We start from the raw sequence: 18,318 nt of genomic DNA, 5'->3' as shown, positions 1-18,318 counted from the left end.
TTAAACTTTCAATTTTTTATAAAATACATTATTCCTATAAAGGTATTGATGACTTCTATTGATCGCTTCCATAAAGGTATTGATGACTTCTATTGATCGCTTCCATAAAGGTATTGATGACTTCTATCAGTCAGTTTTTTGTCCCAGCAGACAAAAGCTTGAGGAGATCCTGGAAAGAGGCCGCTGTGCCTCTACCTCTAGTCTATGTGATCCCCCCCTCCCTGACTGAAAAAACAAACTTCTCTGGGAGTGGGGGGGGGGGGGTGGGGGCAGGAGCTTCGGTGTCAGATGACAGGAGGCCGCGGTGCATTCAGGGCCAAAGGCCTGAGTGGTTTTTTTGTGATAGCAGTGTTTGGGGTTTGGTGATGTTTCACATTTCTGCTGGTGATGAACAAACTCAGGTTTTTCTGCTGAAGACACCGCCCCCCCATGTGAAGACTTCCCCTCCTCAGAAAGATCATCACTCACCACTACCACACACATTAGCACATAAAACACACACAGACAAACACACACTACACCATTCTCTATTTTAGTAAGTATCCTTGAGTAGAATATAACAAATGTACCACAGAGCAGTGTGTTTTTTATCCAGCCTTCCGTGGGACGCCACTGTTCCATGAGAGACGGTCGGGTGAGCGGCGGGAAAATCTGAATGTTCACTGATCTAAAAACACATAAAAAATTCCTCAGAATATCAGCTCCATGTTCATCAAAAAGGCTCAGGTTTCACACGGAGACGTTTGCCGACGGCTCTACTAAAAAATGCACCGGATCTGTCATGGGGAGGCCGGGAAAACGTTTGACCGTAGCTCCTCCCACACGTGGCAAGAGCGTCGGGTTTAAAAACACGTTTGTACAACCGTCGAGCAGCGACCTTGATGAGGGTTCAATCAAAGGCGGAGGAAGCAAATTTGATGGACAAATCGTGTTTGAAAGATAAGGGAGGGGGGGGCAAACTGCAGCACACGTCTGTGCAGAACCGGGGCTAGTGATCCACACGGAACACGGATCTATAGATAACATATGAATAGTAAACCTCAAGTCTACTACATCACTCTTAGTATAGACTAAGTATACTTGTAGTACATTTAAAGACTGATGGGTTTTTCAGCATCTGACATAATTGTACTGCATTCCATAAAATAAAATAACTGTGATTTTCATCCCAAGTTTTTGGTGTATTAAAAAAAATGACAGACCAACTGCATCTGATCATGAAAACTAGAAGATGATCTGCAAAGTAGAAAAACCACAGAGTCCCAGACATGATGGTTCACCGTCTGTTCTGCCTCCTTCCTCCACAAACGTCACAGAGAAACACGCTGGACGTGGTTCTACTGACCGGTAGGAACTGTTAGTTTGTCTGTGGATGCAGAGAAAACCCCTTCCTGCTGCAGTTTGATGTGAAGCTGCAGAGGCAGCCAGGGACCGTCAATAAAGTACCTGAACACCTCAGACAAACAACAGCAGCTTGTCAGGAACTCACCATCTCTAAATCCTCACCAATACTCATCACAGCACTGGTAAAATAAAATCACATTACTTTCTCTAACATCAGGCATGTCCAAAGTCCAGCAACAGACATAGTCAATAATCTGCGCCCCCCCCCCAGCCCTTTCTAAGAACGACTGCTTCTTTGGAGGGCCGCCACTTCAGGGACACGTGGAAATAAGCATGTCGGTGTCTGCATGATAAGCCAAGTGAGTGTTTTATCATGCTGACTTTGACAAACTGATGGGACAGAACGATGCCAAAATGAAGCAACGGGAAAATGTTTTAGAGCACAGCAGCGATTTTCACGATAACCTGTGAGTCACAGAAAACGCCACCAAGGAGCTGCAGGTGAGTCTGCGACAGAACGTTCTGCAAACCTTTAACCTCAAACATTTCATGTTTGTCTGGAGAACATTTCATCCCCTATTCAGAGACGGGTGGAGGCAAAAGGAGAAGGTTTTTGTCATCCTCCTGTCATCAAACACGGACGTTTCTGAGTGACGGCGCTCCACGCCGCTCAGTGTGAAGCGGCCCGCCGACACCGACGGCTCCCTCTGGTCGCCGTTTCCCTGCAGCTTCAACAGACGTGAAGGTTTGCTGTGAACATCTGAGCGTGTTTGGCTCCACATGCGTGTGCGAGAAGACGTTCTCTGAACTTTATCAAGAACGGCGAGGACAGGACTGAGGGACTCTCACTGTGGGACATCAGAACCAGAACTGTGAGTCAGATCGGACCTTCAGCTGGAACCTCAGGATCAGCGTCACATGAGTGACGGCGGGGAATCCTTCTAGTGTTGCAGTTTGGGGAATTAAACTCCAGTGTTTGTGTGGACAAAGACAACAGTTTGTGTTCAGTTTTTCTGTTCAACAGTTCAAATGTAGAACTTTCCTATCGAGCTTTTAACAGGGAATCAAAGGTAACATTTCATTTAAATCCAGATTTCATGTTGATCCGTTTGGATTTTCCAGACAGAAAAATCTTCATTAAAATGTTCCTTTGCATTGAATCCTATGAGAATCAAACTCAAGGCCCGGGGGCCAAATGTGGCATTTGATGTGACCCGCGAGAGCAGAAAAGAGTTTAATTTCTTAGAATAAAAAATAAAAATAGGTGTGTATTTATTCATATCTAGGGGGAATTGAAATATGGGACTGAGCAGCACTGTCCACATAACCCAACCTGACAGAATCAAATGTAAAAGGATTTATGCTAAAGTAACAAACAAACATGTGTTTCTATGTAATTGTCACTTTAAAAAGTTATAATAAATAAATAATCAGTTATTTAACATTAAGGAGTAGTTACATTTATCTTTCATTACATTTAGTTACATGTATCAGTTACATCTGGCCCTTTGAGGACAGACACTATGCTGATGTGGCCCTCAGTGAAAATGATTGGACCCCCCTGTTCTAGAAGGTTCTGAACGGTCGGCCGTAGAAGAGAGGAGATCCCTTAGCTCCGCCCATTCTACTGGAAAACTGAATGATGATGTCACAGCAGGTCATGTGATTCTCTGGGGTCACAGAGCTACATGCATGTTGTGGGACACAAATAAATCCCAAAAACTGGAATTGAAATGTTTAGCTATTTTATTTGAGATTATTTAGTCATTAGAGGGTGGGACTGAAAAAAAGAACTTTTAGGGGGTCCTCCAGTTTATTTCTCATTTTTAGATCTAATAATTCTGTTCTCTGAGGTTTTTAGACCAAATCTATATCAAGTACATTTACTCAGAAACGGCACGTTTTAGTTTCTTTGAGGGTGGGACGTAGAATGTTCCAGAATGACCCTAAAATAAAAAAATGAAGCGTCTGTTTGAGACGCACTGAAACGCTGAAGTCAGGTTTGCTTCTTCATGTCTGCTCTGTCAGAGAGGAAGAAGCTCTGCTGCCCTCATCTTCATCACCTCCTCCTGCTGGAGCTGGAAGCCCTTTTTAAAGGACTGGGGGGTCCCTGCTCGCGGCCGTGACGGCGGCCGGACGCTCCTCCAGGAGGAGAACAGAATTCTCACTTTTGATGATGTAAACGCTCAGCTGTCCCGTTTCCGTTTAGGAAAGCGGCGCTGCAGAGCCTCAAACAGAAAAGGGGCGGGGTCATGGGGTCATGAAAGCAGAAATGCCGTTTTTTCTGCGTCTTTTTCTTTGACTCTGTTTTTTGGTCCTTTTTTCCTGACAGACGTTTCAGCAGCTTCTCTCTGTCGACCCGAGGCCCCTCACACCTTAGCCTCCTCCTCTTCCTCCCCCTGTGAGGAGGCCGGCTGCTGTCACACGGTTTTTACAACTGCAGGAAAGCAAAGCAGCAGGAAAAACGCCGTCGGCGTGGCAGGAAAAGTTGTCAGCAGAAAAGACAAGAAGACGAAGCGAATTGTCAGAGAATGGTTTTCCTGCAGCATCTCTGCTGATCTGCAGGCTGGACGCTCCGTCTGTGTGAGGCGTTTGAGTGCAGGTTTGAGGCCAGTAAAAGAGGATTTGAAGTGTTTGCAGATCCATCAGCGTCTCTGTAGACAGAAAGGATCTTTGTCTGGATGAAATCTTTTAGAAACAGGAAAACTGCTCATGAAGATCCTCATCCCAGATTAGAGGTCAGATTACGTCACCTGTCCTGTGCAGAAAAGGATTCTGGGAAGTAAAGATTCAAATGTTCCGGTTTCTGCCACAGTTCGGGAGCCGATGAAGAGCGAAGCAGATCCTCTTCATCACTCTGCCTGACTCTCTCGAGCACATCTGGAAAAGCTTCAAACCAGCAACTTCCCGCAGCAGGTGCGGTTCTCCCGCAGAACCTGCTGCGGTTCGGCCTCTGCGTCAGAACTTTGTTCGTTTTGAGGTTCGGAAACATGTGAAAGTCTTCCCGCAGAAAGAGTCTCGCGGTCTCCATCCCGCTTTGCGTGTTTCTTGCTCCACAAACGCAAACTAAATATGCGGGTTTCAGCCGCCGTGCATTCTGTCGGTAACGGAAACCCAAATCCCCGTGACGCGCCTTTGCCGCCAAAATGACAGTGAGTCAAATATGAATTTTCTGTTCTTGAAATGACCAAAAAAAATCCTAAAAACTCCGAGAGAATTTCTGTCCTGAAGGATGAAGATTGTGAAATCTGAATATGAATCTTTCTGCATTTGTGCTGCTGACGTCTGCACTGAAGGGATGAAGACTGATGAAGAGGAGAAATGTTAGAATGCTGCCGAAGGTTTGAGGAAAACGAATAAAAAATCTGAAGGAGGGAAAAAGCGGCCCGCGGCAGCCGAACCCGCGCGCGCAGCGCCGCAGCCGCGTCCGCGCGGGACTTCTGCGAGAAAATCATTTGGAAAAAATAAACCAATTCAGAAGAAATGACTGCACCTCAGATTTAAATTCATCTTCATAATTTGGGATCAAAATCCCGAATAGTTGCTGTTTTTTTAATGTTCAATCGAGTCAAAGGGGAAAAAACCTTTTCAATATTTTTTTAATAGAAAAAGTCAATTCCGGCCTTTAAATTTACTTTAGGAAGCGCGGGAATTATTTTACCCGCCTGCGGGTCTGAGATCTTTCCTGTGAAAGTGTGAGCGCGGCGCGGCGTGGCACGGCACGGCACGGCGCGGACTTCTGCGCACTGAGCGGCCGCGGCGGGAGGAGCGCGGAAGCCTCGCGCGCTCAAAAGAGTTCGGACATAAAAACCAAACTTATTCTTATTTTCCTCTAAAGGATAAATCAGATTTTTTTGGGGAACATTTTTGTTGCTTTTTATCGATTTGGGAGAAAATCTTTATTTTCTTTTTGAGTTTTTTAAATTGTAATCGTTTTAAATCAAACGGAGCGCGCGCGCGCTGAGGTCATCCGTTTAACTTTCATTGATTTTCTTTCCAAAATACTGAACCCAAACTTCCCAGCAGTTGACCCGGTTCTGCCTTAGTTGGGTTTTTTCCTTTACATTTGCTGTGGGAGGACAAACGCGCGTGTTGTGTGTTTGTTGGTTTGTGTGTGTTTGGTTGTGTTAAAGGACTGTCTTACCTTTGGGCCGCCGTGTTCGCGTCCAGAATCCCTGCGCCCTGCATCCAGGAGCGGACCGGGGTCATGCCGGTGGGGAGCGGCTCCTCCTTCATGGTCAGGGCCCCCCGGGGGAGGCTGTCCTGGATGGAGAACATCTCCTGGCGGGAGCAGCACGCGGAGATGCGGGTAATCCTCCCGCAGCCGCCGGTTAAACACCTGGATTAAGGTGAGAACGGAGGAGGAGGGGCGGGGGGTGCAGGAGCGAGACCTCCCCAAAGAACCGGTCCAGATCCAGAGGACAGCTCCAGCAGGCTCGGTTTAGATCCCAGGCCCGGCGGTGGAGTTGAGGAGGGCGGGAAACCGGCAGAGCATCGCAGCGGAGAACCAACCGGGAACCGGAGCGCAGACGCCGGAGGAGCGGAACGGGGAGAGCCGGGACGGGAGGAGGCGAGCCGCGCGGAATGCGGAGAAAGGAGGAGTAAGAAAAAAAGGAGGCAGCGCTTCAAAAAGAAGTAAAATGAAATGATTAACAAACAAGAGGGGGGACGGACCGCGGAAGACGGCCGTTCTCCCCCTCCCTCCCCCGCTCCTCATGGCTGCCCCGTCCCGGCGGACAGCTCCTTCTCCCCGGGTCCGTGGCTCCGGAGGTCCCGGGGGACCAGCGCGGGACAGGACGAGGCGGGGACAAGGCCAAATAAGGAGGGCTAGTTTGCATGTCAGCCCCGCCCCCGTCTGTCATTGGCTGAAGCCTCAAGTTGTGTCACGGCGCGCGCCAAATAAGGGTTTCCGCGTGTTCGCAGTCGGGAGGTGTGAGCCTCCAGCAGACAGGTTGACGGCGCGTGACAGAGGGACGACCCGTGGACAAACTACGGCGCGTGCGCTGAGAGCTGACCGGGCCGCGCGTGCGCTGATGTTATGTTCACCCGCTGTACAGAAACATTTGGCGGTTCGCGCGCACACGCACTGAGCCAAACGGTGACAGGATCGTTAGCGCAGCTGAATGAAAACAGCAACAGGTACGGCGGCTCAGGTGAGGGTGTGACGTCACTCCCACGGCTGCAGATTCTGAGCAAACTGACGTCATAACGGAAATCTCCGCGGTGATTTCTGATCCTTTAACTGAGTGTGTGTGCGTGCGCGTGTGTGTTGTCCTTGTGTGGTGGTGATGCGTTCAAAGACATCGATTTTCAGAGCAAAAGGGGTCCAGAATCAGAACCCTGACACGGAGGACCTGTTTCTCTGCAGAATCCTCTTTTTCTGGATCAGGTTCTGGTGTTGGAAGGGTTCTGGAAGCGTCTCCATCAGAATGTTCAGCTTCTGTTTTTCCTTTGGCTGTGAACTTTCCTTCCTTCTGAGGCTCCTTCACCTTCAGCCGTGGCCACGGTCCTGGATTCACAAAGATCTCCTGCAGAGACCGTCAGGAAGTCCACAGAAACATCCAGACGGGTTCTGAGAAGATGAAGGACTAATGGATCCACTTTGAGCGCCTGGAAAATCCATGAAACGGTTAAATAAGCTCAAACATGAACTCAATCCTAAAAGCTTGGAAGACGTTCCACCTTTCAATCGATACCGTGGAACCGCTGCCACAGAACCACCTTTAGAACCTATAGAGGCTCTAAAAAACCCAACAAGAACTCCAGGACCGGCCCAGAGGACCTTTCAGAACTGCTTCAAATATCCAGGAGGTCTCTGTGGAACGTCCTTCAAAGATCTCCCTTAAAAGGAAACATTTGAGGAGGAACCACAGAACCACTGCCAGGATGCCTCCAAGCAGAACCTCAAAGTCCAGATGGGTTTGGTTCTCAACAGAACCAACAGACAGAAGACTGTATTTGCATTTTTAGATTTAAAAGTTGGTTCTTCTCCAAACATGCAGGAACATTCTGTCAAACTGTAAAGTTCTGAGGTTCTACCCTTTGAACTCCTGGCGCCCCACTGTGGTCAAACGTGGATATTACACGCTGGACTGTTTGGTCTGCTGAGGGAAGCAGCAAATCTGAAGAGAAATCAACAAAAACACACAAAAGGTGACGTCCAAACACACACAACAACAAACAAATGTGTCTGTGGAGAAACCTGGAGGTTCTGGAAAACCCGACGGCTTGTCTGAGGTTCTGCAGCATCCAGAAATGTTTCTCTGATGGTCCAAAAATCTTCTTCTGCTGCCTGATGAGCCGCCGATCCTCCAGGCTTTGAGGTCCAGCTGCTGAGAAGAACCGAATCCAGAGAAAACCGGGTCGAGGACAGGAAATCTGAGCTTTGATAAATGTTCTGGAAAAGAAAAACGGATCCAAAATAAGATCATTATTGAAAAGACGACACTGAAAGCTGTAGATCAATGACCACAAGGACGGAAACCCCAAATATGTCCGAAAAATAAACAGCAAAGTACAGAAACGATCGTCTCTAAAACGGTGAAAATGTCGTTTCAAACGGAAGAAATGTCCAATTATTATCCAGAAGAACATGAACTATCACAGTCCCAGAGTCCTGCAGAAACCTTTGTTTGTTCTTTGGGTTTCCATGGTGACACAGACAGTTTTTACCTTTACTTTAACAAACAGCTTCAGTCAGAGGGGCCTGTTTAAGAAGATGGGGGCTTATTTTGGAACCTTTCCTTTCTGACAGATTTGTAAATGTGATGGAGAACCTGCAGCCCCTCCCCACCGATGGAGAACCCGCAGCCCCTCCCCACCGATGGAGAACCCGCAGCCCCTCCCCACCGATGGAGAACCCGCAGCCCCTCCTCACCGATGGAGAACCCGCAGCCCCTCCTCACCGATGGAGAACCCGCAGCCCCTCCCCACCGATGGAGAACCCGCAGCCCCTCCTCACCGATGGAGAACCCGCAGCCCCTCCCCACTGATGGAGAACCCGCAGCCCCTCCTCACCGATGGAGAACCCGCAGCCCCTCCCCACCGATGGAGAACCCGCAGCCCCTCCTCACCGATGGAGAACCCGCAGCCCCTCCCCACTGATGGAGAACCCGCAGCCCCTCCCCACCGATGGAGAACCCGCAGCCCCTCCTCACCGATGGAGAACCCGCAGCCCCTCCCCACTGATGGAGAACCCGCAGCCCCTCCTCACTGATGGAGAACCCGCAGCCCCTCCCCACTGATGGAGAACCCGCAGCCCCTCCTCACCGATGGAGAACCCGCAGCCCCTCCTCACCGATGGAGAACCCGCAGCCCCTCCCCACTGGTGGAGAACCCGCAGCCCCTCGTCACCGATGGAGAACCCGCAGCCCCTCCCCACCGATGGAGAACCCGCAGCCCCTCCTCACCGATGGAGAACCCGCAGCCCCTCCCCACCGATGGAGAACCCGCAGCCCCTACCCACTGATGGAGAACCCGCAGCCCCTCCCCACTGATGGAGAACCCGCAGCCCCATTTGGTTCGTACTGAGGATATTGAGGATTTTTCTTGTTGTTAGATTAGGTTAGGGTTAGTGTGGGCCTCTGGGAATTGTAGTTTCTGGCTGTTGGCTGGAGATGACTTTCCTCTGGTGATCAGGAGTACCCCCCCCCCCCCCCCCCAGCAGGAGGTTCCGCCTGTGACGTAACGTCTCATCAGGTGTGTAGAATGTGGGTCAGAGTGAGACCTCCTGTCTGCAGCCGCCTGTACCGGAGGACACCGCGGGCTGCTGCTGTCGGTTCTTCGTGACGGGATCTGGTGTCAGGCGAGCAGCGGGCGGAGCAGAACCCCCAACCCGTAACGGGAAGCCCCCGCCGTCAGAGAGACACCCCCCCCCCCCTCCCCCGCCGCGCCAGAGGACAGCTAGATGCTAGTGGGCTAGTGTTAGCTAGCTGCCCTCCTCCCGTGCCGCGGACCCCCTCGACAGCCGGTCCCCCCCAGGCATCATGGCGTTAAAACGAATATCTAAGGTAACCGGGCCGGAACCGGACCGCCGCGGTGCCGCCTCAGAGACGGAGCTGGAGTTCGGTGTTAGCTTGTCTTTCCAGGCGCTCAGTCGGTATCGGAACCGCAGAACCGAACCGAGCAAACGGTTTGGATCTGCGTGAGTAGTTTCACGTGTTCGGCGGCTTCGGGACCGACACCACAGGGAGTTTGGGTGGAACCGGAACCAGCTGATTCGTTACACCGGACTGTAAACAGCGCAGAGCCGCGGTTCCGCCGGAATAAATGACGGTACCGGCGTAAACGGTAGAAGAGAGTCTTTAGTGAGCACCGGAGCTGCGGGGTCAAAGGTGAAATTGATTGAAGTGCCTCCGTCTCATTAAAAGTCCACTAAAACGAAGCATTTCAAAATAAAAGCTTCTGTGGGTGCAGTACCGCAGACGGCCTCGTGGGGGCTCCGTGAGCCAGCAGCCGCTTTCTGCTGCAATAACACTTTCATGCATCTTCAACGGCGTTTTTATTTATAAAGAGGACGTACATGTGGACGTCACGGTCACAAAATCGGGTCAGAACCAAATGATTTCCTCAGAACCGACACCTTCACTTAAAACAATAAGAAAGTTCAGAGAACATCTGAAAGATTCTCACAGTAAACCAGAGATCAGCTCTAATCATCTGACTCTGCTGTTGCCCATGTCCTCCTCCTCTTCCTCATCCTCCTCCTCTTCCTCCTCAGACGTCACATCAGTTGGTGGTCAGACCAGGGCTTTTACTTGTTGGGTTTGTAGTTCTGATCTTCATCAGTAGTTGTGTTCAGCATCTGCAGAAACATCTTCGTACTTTCTGACCAAGAAGCCCAGTGATGGAAACCTGGAATCCACCCCAGAAGACGTCCACATCCAAAAGATCTGGAGTATTTCTGTGTAACGCAGAGATGACATTATTTGGTGACCTTGGTCTCCATTCCTTGACGTCCAATGGGACGATAGCAGGGCTTTGTTACCATGGTTACCCCTCTACTCTGAAGATCTTTAAGGTGGACATACGTGATCAGAGGGTCTGCAGAAAATACAACCAAGAAGACTCAAATGAGGAATACGAGTGATGGTTCAGCGATTATTGACGGGAAACGACAAAACGTGTCCCGGCGTGTCCGTGTGCTTTCCTGGCGTGTCCGTGTGCTGTCCCGGCGCGTCCGTGTGCTGTCCCGGCGTGTCCTGGTGCGTCCTGCAGCAAACGGCGTCCTCATTGGTGATGCAGGTTCTGGTAGACGGTCAACGGTTGGAGTCTCCAGAATTCTAAGCAGTAATAGGATTTGGTTTTCTAAAAGTTTCTGAATGGGTGCTGAATGCAGACTCGGGGAACCCGCCACACACGTGTGACCACGGTTTTGGACACAAGACATGACGAGTGATGGAAACGAGGACCTTTTCCTGGCGTTAGGGTGTCTGGAAGGGAAGATTTGGAAAGAGATTTCTGGCAGAAAGCCTGCGTCTGTGGTGCTGGACGCCTTCTCTGACGCTGGCACCGCCAGTCGGTGAAGTCCGCCCACGGTTGGCGTTTGGCGTACGGCTAAGGTTTCAGCAACTCTGTGCTCCGCTAGTTTTGCCTGCGTTTAGTTCTGGAAGATGCTGAAGTTTCCCACAGTCCTCATGGCGCCGACTTTGAGGCACTTCCTGGCCAACTAGACTGTTGTCCGTCCTGCAGAGGACAGCGGTCTAATCTGCGCCTTCTGTCCTAAAACCAACTGAAGTTCCTCCGTTTTTGAATGGCGTCCGGCGTCCTTGGCACAACAAAATCTGGCGCCGGCCTGCAGCTGCATGGCTTCACGTATGTAGATGATGTTATCAAACTATTTCTCGCATTTAGTCAAAAGTGGCGCCATGCAGACAATGTGTCGTGTCCTCCTCACATCCTACCAAACTGGAACTTCCACGTGTGTGTGGCGTCCTCGTCTGTGAGACGTGCACAGGTGTGTAGCGTCCTTTAGTTCACACTGTGGACGTGTCAGAGCCACAGCTGCTGAGGCTCAGACCTCCAGAACCTTCTGGAAAGACGAGCCGCTCCAAGCCTATATGTCACATACCAACACACGCCGGCTGGACTCAAAGCCCCGCCCCCTGTAACCCAGCATCACGCTGTATTCTGATCCGAGCCCCTCCATTCAGACTAAGAATAGTCTGCTGCTCACACATCAGTGTGTCATTAAGGTTCCCGCTGTTCCGCTGCAGAAGAACGTCTGAGAGGAATTTCTGAAACTGCAGTAAAACTCCATGATTCCATCATTGATCAGACGATGTGGAACCCTCCGTCCAAAGGCGGGACAGAAGTGCAAACCTTACAGACTCTGATCTGTTCAGGAGGTTCTGTTCCTGGGTAAAACGGTGAAGAACGGTCAGAGAGCAAGTTGGAGTTTTAACTCCAGAAGAAGGCGGAGCTTCTGCTGCAGGAACCGCCAGCTGCTGGTCAGGAGGGAGGGGCCTGGAGGATGAGTCCAGGGAGGGGGTGGGACGGTGACACGAACGCGCAGACGGTGATGCACGCAGATGGTGACACGAACGCGCAGACGGTGATTTATGCAGATGGTGACACGAACGCGCAGACGGTGATGCACGCAGATGGTGACACGAACGCGCAGACAGTGACACGAATGCGCAGACCGTGATACAAATGCGCAGACGGTGATGCATGCAGATGGTGACACGAACGCGCAGACAGTGACACGAACGTGCAGACGGTGATGCATGCAGACAGTGACACGAACGCGCAGACGGTGATGCATGCAGATGGTGACACGAATGCGCAGACGGTGACACAAATGCGCAGACGGTGATGCACGCAGATGGTGACACGAACGCGCAGACAGTGACACGAATGCGCAGACGGTGATGCATGCAGATGGTGACACGAACGTGCAGACAGTGACACGAATGCGCAGACCGTGACACAAATGCGCAGACGGTGATGCACGCAGATGGTGACACGAACGCGCAGACAGTAACACGAATGCGCAGACGGTGATGCATGCAGATGGTGACACGAATGCGCAGACGGTGATGCATGCAGATGGTGACACGAACGCGCAGACAGTGACACGAATGCGCAGACGGTGATGCATGCAGATGGTGACACGAACGCGCAGACAGTGACACGAATGCGCAGACGGTGATGCATGCAGATGGTGACACGAATGCGCAGACAGTGACACGAATGCGCAGACGGTGATGCTTGCAGATGGTGACACGAACGCGCAGACCGTGACACAAATGCGCAGACGGTGATGCATGCAGATGGTGACACGAACGCGCAGACAGTGACACGAATGCGCAGACCGTGACACAAATGCGCAGACGGTGATGCACGCAGATGGTGACACGAACGCGCAGACAGTGACACGAATGCGCAGACGGTGATGCATGCAGATGGTGACACGAACGTGCAGACAGTGACACGAATGCGCAGACCGTGACACAAATGTGCAGACGGTGATGCACGCAGATGGTGACACGAACGCGCAGACAGTGACACGAATGCGCAGACAGTGATGCATGCAGATGGTGACACGAATGCGCAGACAGTGACACGAATGCGCAGACGGTGATGCATGCAGATGGTGACACGAACGCGCAGACAGTGACACGAATGCGCAGACGGTGATGCACGCAGATGGTGACACGAACGCGCAGACAGTGACACGAATGCGCAGACGGTGATGCATGCAGATGGTGACACGAATGCGCAGACAGTGACACGAATGCGCAGACGGTGATGCATGCAGATGGTGACACGAACGCGCAGACAGTGACACGAATGCGCAGACGGTGATGCACGCAGATGGTGACACGAACGCGCAGACAGTGACACAAATGCGCAGACGGTGACGCACGCAGATGGTGACACGAACGCACAGACAGTGACACGAATGCGCAGACGGTGATGAATGCAGATGGTGACACGAATGTGCAGACAGTGACACGAATGCGCAGACCGTGACACAAATGCGCAGACGGTGATGCACGCAGATGGTGACACGAACGCACAGACAGTGACACGAACGCGCAGACAGTGACACGAATGCGCAGACGGTGATGCACGCAGATGGTGACACGAACGCGCAGACAGTGACACGAATGCGCAGACAGTGACACGAATGCGCAGACGGTGATGCACGCAGATGGTGACACGAACGCGCAGACAGTGACACGAATGCGCAGACCATGACACAAATGCGCAGACGGTGATGCACGCAGATGGTGACACGAACGCACAGACAGTGACACGAATGCGCAGACGGTGATGAATGCAGATGGTGACACGAACGTGCAGACAGTGACACGAACGCACAGACAGTGACACGAATGCGCAGACGGTGATGAATGCAGATGGTGACACGAACGCACAGACAGTGACACGAATGCGCAGACGGTGATGAATGCAGATGGTGACACGAACGTGCAGACAGTGACACGAATGCGCAGACCGTGACACAAATGCGCAGACGGTGATGCACGCAGATGGTGACACGAACGCGCAGACAGTGACACAAATGCGCAGACGGTGATGCACGCAGATGGTGACACGAACGCGCAGACAGTGACACGAATGCGCAGACGGTGATGCATGCAGACAGTGACACGGACTGCGGCGTCGGCCTCTGTGACGCTCGTGCTTTGTTCCTGCAGGAGCTGACAGACCTGTCCAGAGACCCTCCAGCTCAGTGTTCTGCTGGTCCTGTTGGTGAAGACAGTAAGAGCTGCGTTCCTCCAACCTTCCTTCCTCACGTTCCTCCCAGACTCATCCCACTTTCTTCTTCTACAGTGTTCCACTGGCAGGCAACTATCATGGGCCCTGTAAGTATGATGCCGCGGTCACATAACCACGGCTGCTCTGCCATCACGTTCTCGTGGGATCTGGGTAGAACAGCTAAAACAGTCTGGGATGTTGGCGTCATCTCCATGGCGACGATGAGCCTCCCCGGCACTAAAGCTGCAGCAGAGCTTGAAGAGGCGTAGTGTGACGAAGCCTCATGGAGCTTCATCAACCATAACCCGCCAAAGGCTTTCCTCACACGTTCTGGTCTGCCAGAGGGAGACCTTAAAGATCAAAGGAAGTCCACATGAAGAGAACCTTCAGTCTTCCTCAGTGGGAAAATCCACATTCTAGTCTCCATGCAGATAAACAGAACCGGTACCAAGCCCGTTGAGACGACTGTTCTGGGCTATACAAATAGAATAGAATGGAATTCAACAGGTTCTGTGGAGTTTAGAGTAAATGCATCCCATAATCAGAGCAGGATCAGGCGAGAGCAGCAGTAGTCAGAACTATTTACAGGTCAGAATGACAGTAAAAACCAAAGATTCTGACCCGATTCACCTAGAACAGCTACAGAACCGCCTACGATGTTCTGCTCCTCCAGACACCAAGGATGGAACAGTCCATCTCTGGGGGGGTTAGGGGTCTGAGCACCACCTCTGTTTCCATCCAATCCAGAACCGGTCCAATCACAGCAGCAACTGATCTTTTCAGGGAGATGGACAGGAGTGGGGCTCACATGGCCAAAGTCCAGGGTCATGTGAGCCCCACCCCCAGTGCCGTCCTGAACCACCAGGTGCTGCCGCTTCCTGCTGTGCCCAATCCCACCTCTGAAAACCTTCGTCCTGCTGATGTCCAGGTTCCCTGTGACTTCCACGGGTCAATACAACATGTATTTGTTGTGTTGACCCGTGTTGTGTGTTACAGCCCGACAGTCCCTACCAGGGCGGCGTGTTTTTCCTGACCATCCATTTCCCTACAGACTATCCGTTCAAACCTCCGAAGGTCAGTGAAGGCAGCACGCTGCTTCCTGTCGGTGTTTCCGTCTCCGTAAATCTGTGGTTTCCTGTCTTCAGGTTGCCTTCACTACCAGAATTTATCACCCAAACATCAACAGTAACGGCAGCATCTGCCTGGACATCCTGAGGTCTCAGTGGTCTCCCGCTCTCACCATCTCTAAAGGTAAGAACCGCCTGTAGGTTCTGGTTCCATGTCAACTAAATGATTGGCAGGTTTCTATGAATATGTGTCCAACCGTCACATCAATCAACAAACCGTCGCTGGCAACAGCTGATTTACCAGAAGATGATGAGAGGTCAACCGCTGCACCACAGCCAACCCAGTTTACTTTTAGAGTACTTTAGTAGTTTGTATTCACAGAATGTTTATTTTTAATTGGATTGTACTGCGGTGTTGTGATTTTCATAATTCTGAAACTGAAAAAGAATTTGGCTAACGGCACATCAAAGACCTGTTTGTGAAAACACGTCATGTTTTAGAGAAGAAAAGGCCCAAATGTTTCAACGTCCTCAGAGGAACCATGGTTCTTTTAGGTACTAATCCAGAAATGATGGACACACTGGAAGTGCTTTGAGCGTCTGGAAAAGCGCCAGCAGGTGGTGCTGTGGCGCAGAGGTTCCACTTTGTCCTTTTTTCTGTCTGCAGTTCTTTTGTCCATCTGTTCTCTGTTATGTGACCCCAACCCCGACGACCCACTCGTGCCCGAAATCGCCCGCATCTACAAAACAGATCCAGTCAGGTGGGTTCTGCTTCCTGACCTTCACGGGGTTCATTTTCACTGAGGACGTCCTGCAGCAGCGGTCCCCGCCCTGTTTCAGGCCGCGGACCGCTTTAACCTTTGTGCTATCCTATGACCCCCCCCCCCTTCCATTGAGGTGTTCTCCCTACCATGACAAAGGTGGATAAAGGTGGAAAGATTTCATGTAATCCATGGACACCAGTGAAGATCACAAATCATTGAAGAAGAAAGGTTCAGAGCTCTGTCTAGTGGGTCTAGATGACCCAACTCCCAACGGTAAAGACTCTAGGATAGAACAAGGGTTACTGTCAGACAATATTTGAAGTTGACATGTAATATTTTTCAGCTTCCGGTTTAAAAAAAATCTAGAGTAAACAATTAAATGCTACTACGAGAAATTTAGTTTAAAAATAAAACATTTGAAGTTTTTCTTTTTCATTTCTAATGCAGATACAGTCGTCAGGGTAGATGCTAACATTTAGATGCTAACTTTAGCTTTCCCAGAGTCTTTGTTGACATTCTGACAGCGGTTTCTCTGATGTCGTCATGGAAACGACACACTTAAGGCCCGTACACACCGGGACGAATATTCACCAGGCGTTATTCGCCAGCGTTTTTCGCCACGTTTTTTGTGTTCACACCCAGGCGATTTTCGCTGACGATGAGCCGAGCGAACATGCAATTTCCTTCCCTGACATTAGATGGCGCTTAATGTAAACAGAAATACTCCTGTACACAAGGTGGCGCTGCGCAACTTTACGCTTCTTAAAGTCGCTTTTCACTCAGAAGAAGAGAGCAAGTATTTACGCGCTTGTCAGTCATACAAAGAAAACATGAATATTTCAAGCACCAGTAGCTCCAACTGGTGCTTGGTTCGGGGATATTTTAGAATGTCCGTCATTATTTCTTCGCGGCAGTGTAGACGCTACTCTGCGTCTATCTTCTTCGCTGGTATGTGTGCTCAGCAAGGCAGTTTTGTGTTTGAGCGCCCCCAAGTTGTGTTTTACTGTAACTTCAGAAGCTCCAGACACGTGTGCAAAAGCGGCATTCTCATTGGTCGAATAGATTTCGACGCGACGCGTCGAAGAAAAAAAACGAACCCGAGGCGTTTTTTTTTTGACGCTTTGACGCGTGGCGTTTTTTCGCGTCGGTGTGCACACTCTCGTTGGTGCCCTTTGTTTAGTCACGAGGCGTTAAACGTCGGCGAAAATCGCCAGCGAAATTCGTCCCGGTGTGAACAGGCCTTAACATGCCGTTGTGTAGTTGTTTGTGTAGAACTGGTGTTGTTAGCAGCATTGCCACACATTACTGTTTATGTCTCTGCAGGTACAACAAGACAGCCCAGGACTGGACCCAGAAGTATGCCATGTGACCCGCAGCCTGCCGGATTCACCTGGTTTCTCACGTGGCCACGCCCCCTTACCTTTGTCCCGTCATCGCCTCCGAGTTCTCCGTTCGTCTGCTGGATCAGTGCAGGGCTGCGGCGGTGTCACTGCTGAGGACTCACCTGTGGGAGGACACCGCGCAGCGGGCCGTCACTGATGCATGCGGGCCGGTCCAGGTGCTGGACCGTTTGGTTTAGACCAGAGCCGTTTGTTCATCCCTCGTCCACGGTTCTCCTGCTCCGACAGAGGAACCCGGCTGATGGCCTAATCGCTCTGAGGTTTTCAATAAAGCTGAACAGGTTGCAGCTCGCTGGTGTCCTGTCTTCTTCACAGCGTGATCCAGGACCTGGAAGAACCGGAGAACGTCCAGAACCTCCTGGCTTCAGCCACACTGTCCCTGTCAGGCTGCTGGAGCCTATCCCAGCTGCTGTTGGGCTAAGGCGGGGCTCACCCTGGACAGGTCACACAGTGACACACACACACACACACAGAGGGACAATTTAGAGTCTTCAATGAACCGAGGAAGCTGGAGCGCGTGGACAGAACCCCCGCGTGCAAGGGAAGGAGAACATGCTAAGCCCACACAAGGAGCAGTAACCGCAGCGTTCAGGGAACGTTCCGCTCACTCCATGATTGTCATCAGGAGCCTGGAACACAAAAAGTACACACGGGAAGGAAAACAAGTGTGGAGAGCAGCTGTGTTCTACCTGAAAACAGTTCAGGTTCTGTGTTGTGAAGAGAAAGATCAAGGCGTTCCTGATGTTCTTCAGATCCCCAAGACTCTTTTCAATTCAATTCAATTTTATTTGTATAGCCCAAAATCACAACAACAGTCGTCTCGATGGGCTTCGAAGTAAAACATGAAATCAAAAGGATCATGAATACAAAGAGTTCAATAGAAAAATACTAAAATGAACTAACAAACTAACTAAGCTATACTGCCATCCCTGCCCTTAGACCCCCCTTCGCGGTAAGGAAAAACTCCCAAAAAAAACGGATTCCAGAAAAAACAAAGAAACCTCAGGGGTGTCCACA

The 18,318-nt window shown here is 50.9% G+C and overlaps 2 protein-coding genes across 17 annotated transcripts in view; one reads left to right on the top strand and one right to left on the bottom strand.

Annotated features, from left to right (window-relative positions):
* Positions 1-6,364, bottom strand: part of LOC101161695 (transcription factor COE3) — a 121,802-nt gene extending 115,438 nt beyond the window's left edge. For all 12 annotated transcript variants that reach the window (XM_078954467.1, XM_078954465.1, XM_078954466.1 and 9 more), the window contains exon 1: positions 5,489-6,364. In XM_078954467.1, coding sequence (XP_078810593.1) covers positions 5,489-5,622 — 134 coding nt within the window. In that variant the 5' untranslated portion in view covers positions 5,623-6,364. The remainder of the gene's footprint in view (positions 1-5,488) is intronic.
* A 100-nt stretch (positions 6,365-6,464) lies between these two features.
* Positions 6,465-17,592, top strand: ube2d2l (ubiquitin-conjugating enzyme E2D 2 (UBC4/5 homolog, yeast), like). 5 transcript variants are annotated; one of them, XM_078954470.1, is made up of 7 exons: positions 6,465-6,483; positions 14,010-14,073; positions 14,146-14,177; positions 15,067-15,144; positions 15,216-15,321; positions 15,805-15,898; positions 17,225-17,592. In XM_078954470.1, coding segments are annotated over exons 2-7 (357 nt in total). In that variant the 5' UTR covers positions 6,465-6,483; positions 14,010-14,072; the 3' UTR covers positions 17,271-17,592. The 5 variants fall into 5 exon arrangements, with proteins under 5 accessions (XP_078810596.1, XP_023815201.1, XP_023815202.1 ...); XM_023959433.2 differs by lacking the exon at positions 6,465-6,483 and adding an exon at positions 9,018-9,353; XM_023959434.2 differs by lacking the exon at positions 6,465-6,483 and adding an exon at positions 11,858-11,876.
* The last annotated feature ends 726 nt before the right edge of the window (positions 17,593-18,318 follow it).

This window comes from Oryzias latipes, chromosome 10 (genome assembly GCF_053564925.1).
Source record: "Oryzias latipes strain Hd-rR chromosome 10, Olatipes_Hd-rR_3.1".
NCBI classification, from domain to species: Eukaryota; Metazoa; Chordata; class Actinopteri; order Beloniformes; family Adrianichthyidae; genus Oryzias; species Oryzias latipes.
This window is presented reverse-complemented; position numbering and strand designations above follow the sequence as displayed.